Source organism: Lactuca saligna, chromosome 9, assembly GCF_052625555.1.
Source record: "Lactuca saligna cultivar CGN05327 chromosome 9, ASM5262555v1, whole genome shotgun sequence".
NCBI classification, from domain to species: domain Eukaryota; kingdom Viridiplantae; phylum Streptophyta; class Magnoliopsida; order Asterales; family Asteraceae; genus Lactuca; species Lactuca saligna.
Window position 1 is genome coordinate 187,159,308 of NC_136425.1, and position 5,817 is coordinate 187,165,124.

The window sequence follows — 5,817 nt, forward strand, 5'->3', positions numbered from 1 at the left end:
TATGTTTCATTTTTGTGGTTGAGTTTTGAACTGTTTCACAAACGCGGGACACGTAGAATTATTAAATTATTAATATATGTAAATCATTTAACAAAACATAATGTATAGTTGCATGGTACGTTAGAGGTAATTGTTATTTTCCTTCTTGATCTTCGTCTACTTCTTGATATGCATCGCATTAATCATTATCATCTTCTACTAATTGTGTATTTGTATTGTGCACTTGGACACCTTCTCGTACTATTTGTAGATTTTCTTTGAAAACTTCATTCTCATTCTCTTATTCATCCGACTCTCATAACACTTTGCATAGCATACTTTCTACATTACTTATGCAAACTATTTCCATGTCAAATCAACTAACATTCTTATTCGAAATAACATTCAAAAATATTTGAGAAAAACGACGTGCACACTTTTGAAAAGCGGAAGAAAAAGCACGATGTATATGGATAAAGTGGTTAAATGAGCAATGATGTTTGTTTATATATAAAGTGTTGCATACATGAAGTATGTTTTTTTATTAAACTAAATGAATAAACTAATTAACTGAGACTAAATGACCATTTTATCCTTACACTCCATCAAATAAAAAATAAAAAAACACAACCTTACAAAGGTGGTGCAATACAAGATTTAGAGCAAACATCATTCAAGAATCAAGTCATAACCAGAAAAATAATCATAATGTGATATCTTTGCTCAAATGGTAGTTTAAAGAAACCAACAAGCAAGACAAAATCAGCATGGAATATCATCAAATAAAAGCAAACATCATTCAAGAATCAAATCAAAGTGAATGAAGATTCAGATTCAAAAAGATATTTAGCCAAATGAACTCTCATCTTGTTTAAGCCGCAAATTATAGAAAAATTTTACTACTTACACTGCATTGTTCTACAGCTACATGCAAATATCAAACACTAACCTGTAAAGATAACAAAAGTATACTCTGTCTTCATTCTGGGAGCAAAAAGGTTTCTGGTTTCATAGATTCAGTGGGCGAGCTATCATTTGAACTTACTGGATTCATCATGGAAGCAGCAGATTCACGACTTCTCTTATCAAGCTGAACCAGGCTCCTACTTGCTAATATTGCCTGTGGAACCAAATCATGACAGGATCTTGCATACAAACACTGAACTGCCATTGATGCTGCATCCTTCACATCGTTAGAATTCAAGGGGCACAATAAACAGTGTCCCAAAATTCTCAAAACTGGCTGTAATAGCTCCCATGGAAGTGGAGTTCTAGTCCCTCTCTCTACATTGTTAGAATATCCATCATTGATCTGCAAATTCTTCATCTGTTCCAAAACATTCTCCTCGATTTCTATTTCTTCTGTACTAATGGTATCAGTAATCATGGTGGTTTGGGGTTTTTGGTCGAATTCAGACTTGCAAGGGCAATCCTGGCCAGCCCAGTCAGTGGCATATTTGCAGAAATCAAGTTTCGACGACTCTGGCATTTGAGAGATCTGCTTGTAGTAACAGTCTAAAGCAACTCCTACAATCGTAGCGCGTTTCGTTGATTTTATAGCTGTTTGTGGCTCGAGCGGAGGTGATACGACTGTGATCGTAGGCTGAGCTTGCGAATTATCGTTGGATTTAGCTGAGCTAGGGTTTTGTATGGTGTTGACAACCCTAGGATAGTGATAGAGAGACGGTTGAGAGAGATCGGGGATGGAAATGAGCATAGGTTTCCCGGCACGAGACTTTGTTTCCGATGAATATACAGCAATGAGAACAGCTTCTAATCCAGCAACTGATGGAGGAGGCGAGGAGAGAGAGTGGATACGAGAAAAATAGATGCCGGCGAGGAGAGGGATGAAGGAGATGACTACGAGACGGAGGTCGGAATCATCGGAGAGAAAGGTGTCATACAGCCAGTGGCAGATTGGACCGTCTCCGGCGGCAGACGCATGTGAGGTAGTTAGAGACGATGATACGGCGCTGTATGCGGTGCCGGAGGACAAGAGGGATCGTGCTGGTCGATCGGAGTCCGTTAGGGATGAAATCGGGTTCGGGTCTCCGGTGTCGTATTCACCACCGGTTAAAAGGGCTGACAACAGCTGGATGCGAGAACGGGCTTTCGAATTGGAGATGGAATTCGTGTGTTCGTCGTCTGTGGTGGTAGTCGCTATTGCCAGCCCGGCATTGTTGTCATGTTGTTTTGCATGCGTGTGTGTTTGGGATGAAGAGGGAGGAGATACGCCGGGGATTTGGGGAGGGAAGTCCATCTACGGTGGTAGCTATGGCAGTTCCCCGGCGTGACGTTTTTGGTGCGAGAGCGAAAACGAAACGGAAACGGAAACGGAAAGGGAAACGTGGCTTACATGAAGTCGTTGCTGTTTCAGTATAATTTGAAAATTTTGTAAAAATGATTACTATGTATGTAAATTATAACAGTTATATATAATTAAAAGTGTAATAATGACAATTATATAAATAAGGATTAGTATATACGGAAAATTGAGTAATCTAATATTTTATTTTATTTAAATACACCCCTTTTTTGACAAAATTTCATAATTAGTCCATATAGTTTGTAAAATACTTCACTTTGAGGACTCTCGAAAAAACGTAAAATACTTCACTTTGAGGACTCTCGAAAAAACGCCAATGATCCTTGTGATTTGCAAAATTACATAAAACGTATTTTCTTTAATTTTTTTTATTTGTGAATTGAAGCATTAATATATATTTTTTAATTTTATGTCGGTTCATTTTTTTATTTGGATGCTCCATAGTTAATATTATTAGCAACTTTATATATGTATTTATTATTATTATTATTCATATTTTGTTTTTTTATTTTTTTGATAGTTTTATTTATTTATTATTCTTCTATTTTTATTTATTTTGAAATAAATAATGAAAAATAGAAAGAAAAAAACTCAAACAGAAAAATTGTCATATACTCTAATATATTAATACATTTTACACTTTTCATCTTTTTTTGGTTTTTTTCGTATTTTTTTAACTTATTCGTATTACTTTTTAGTTTTTTTCATATTATTTTTTAATATTTTTTTATTTTTTCGTTGTTTCGTTTTATTTTTCATCAATTTGAAGACTTTTTTTTGACTTTTTCCTAAAAAGTGTAAAATGTATGAATATATTATAGTATATTACAATTTTGGTGTTTGTGTGTGTGTGTTTTATAATTTTGGTTATTTATGGTTTTTGTAACTTTTTATATTTTGATTCGAGTAAATAAAATAGTTATATTTACAAATATAAATAAAGAAAATAAACATAACTTTTTAATTTATTCAAATCAAAACAAAAAAAATACAAAAACCATAAATAACCTAAGTACTTAAAAAAAATAGAAAACCAAAGAAACTCAAACACCAAAATTGTAATATACTCTAATATATTCATACATTTTACACTTTTAGAAAAAGATTAAATTATTTTATCAAATTGATGAAAAATAAAACGAAACAACGAAAAAAATAAAACATAACACGAAAAAGTTAATAAAATAATACGAAAAAATAAAAAAAAAATATGAAAAAAACCGAAAAAAAATGAAAAATGTAAAATATATTAATATATTAGAGTATATTACAATTTTGGTGTTTGAGTTTTTTTTTCTTATTTTTCATAACTTGAATCAAAATAATTAAAAATAATAGAAGAATAATAAATAACTAAAATTATAAAAAAAAAAAAATACAAAACAAAATGTGAAGTAATGATAATGATAAATGAAAACATAAAGTTGCTAACGATATTAACTATGAACCATCCAAGTAAAAAAAATATGAATTGTAACAACATAAAGTTAAAAAAAAAACATTAACGCTTCAATTCACAGTTAAGAAAATTTAAAAAAAATGATATATATATATATATATATATATATATATATATATATATATATATATATATATATATATATATATATATATATATGTCACAACTAGAAATTCTATGTCTTGTAATCACTATACTCAAGTAAATGTTGAAATCAAAAACTCAAAAACAAGTATGATGCTTACTCAATGGGAAACTAAACCCCAATTCACTACATCAAACAATTGGAAAACCCTAGAAGTTCTGGTTAAGTCCATTTTGGACTAGAACTTCCTTATTGGATCCAAATGGATCAATAAACTTCCAATTGGACTATCATGGGCTTAGAACCCTAATTGGGCTCTAATTGGACCCACATCTATTTATTTCAACATTTTGAGCCATGTTGGACCTAGAATGAAATAAATACAAAATTTTGAACCATGATTAACCTAAACTAACCCAACAAAGTGTAAAAATCATACTATATTTCTTTTGGGACTAAAAACCATCCAACTTAACATCTACATGGGTTAGAACATTAAAGCCCAAATTTTTTTCCTTTCCATTTACAATTCTCGGCCCATAAGCCCAAAACCAAGAAGGAAGAGTGACTTAAGCCTTGCCACCTCACTTATATCCCACATATCTCCATGCATGGACCAACATGCAACTAGGATTGTCAACTCAACTCTCTCTCTTCTCTTCTTCTTGAACTCGGCCGAGAACAACATCCACACACACACAAAACACTCACAAACTCTCTCTAAATCACTCAAGGCTCTTTCTTCTTCTCCATCCAAAATCTCGAAATTTAGGAAGCATTCAAGGAAGTTCTTCCACAAAATCATCATCTAAGGTAAGGTTTTGCTTGGATCTATGACTTGTATTCCTTGTTTATCAAAAATCTCTTCCTAATCCATGCAAAAATCATGATCTTGCACTTTAGAAACCCCATAAACTCGAAAACTTCATCAAGGAGTGCAAAGGCCAAAAATCACTTCATTTCTTCCATTCTTTCTTCAAAAACCGAATCAACACCCAAGGTGAGTTTCATATCCCCTTAATTTCGGTTTTTATGAGTTTTTGTGGGGGAGAATACAAGCAAAAGTGTAGATCCATCATTATGTGTATGTTGTGGTTGATTTCTATGCTTATATGTATGTTTTGTATGATTTTGATGATAGATCTAGTATGAAATGCTAAAAACCGAGACATATATTTTATTATAGCATAAAATATACTACTACATGCAAAGTATACTAAGAAAATGGCCAAATGGCTTGACAACACTTAATTTGGGCTAAAAACTCATTTTTTTTGACATAAAATGTTGAAAATACAAAGTTAAAGGGCCTAAAGTGAAATATTTCGAAATCTGATGAGTGAGATGAGTCAAAACAGTTTACACAATGTATTTACTGAACATATACTATTTAGAGGGTTAAAAACATAAATTCCAAGCTTATTGGGCTAAATATGACATTTTCGGCCCAATGAGGCCCAATATGCGAAATTTTCTAATTTGGGGGACCAAAACTGCATTTTTCTGTAAAACAGTGGACTATAAGTGTTCCATGTACTTTTCAAAGGTTTAAAATGCTTTTCAAATTTAAAAAGGACCAAAGTTGTAAAAATTCTCCAATTTGGGTCAAAAATGTAAAAGTTGCGAAAAAGAGGGGCTATAACCGAGAAAACTGAAATTTCAAGGACTTAAACTGTTTTCTATGATAAATATGCTGGAAAATACTTATTTCAATAATTTTTGGTATAAAAATGTCAAGAAAATTGATTTAAGGACCAAACCGGAAAGTTTTTAAATAAAGGGGTGAAAAGGGTAAATTCTATGATTAAGGAGGGGCTGAAAACAGAAAATCTTCAAGGCTAGTTAATACATGCAATTTGACCAATTGATGGTACCACGCTTGTTGACGAAATACAATACACTACAATACCAAAAGTCGTTGTTAAACGAATTGGTTCGGCTCGAACCAATAAAAATCCAAAACCACTA

The 5,817-nt window shown here is 32.1% G+C and overlaps 1 protein-coding gene across 1 annotated transcript; it reads right to left on the reverse strand.

Annotated features, from left to right (window-relative positions):
• Positions 1 to 826: 826 nt before the first annotated feature.
• Positions 827 to 2,342, reverse strand: LOC145014625 (uncharacterized). Its single transcript, XM_078973040.1, has one exon. The coding sequence runs from the start codon at positions 2,237 to 2,239 to the stop codon at positions 959 to 961; it is 1,281 nt and encodes a 426-aa protein (XP_078829166.1). The 5' UTR covers positions 2,240 to 2,342; the 3' UTR covers positions 827 to 958.
• Between the last annotated feature and the right edge of the window lie 3,475 nt (positions 2,343 to 5,817).

Bases quoted from the DNA above. Each gene is read 5' to 3' on its own strand.
- LOC145014625 (XM_078973040.1), bottom strand. From the start codon at position 2,239: ATGGACTTCCCTCCCCAAATCCCCGGCGTATCTCCTCCCTCTTCATCC.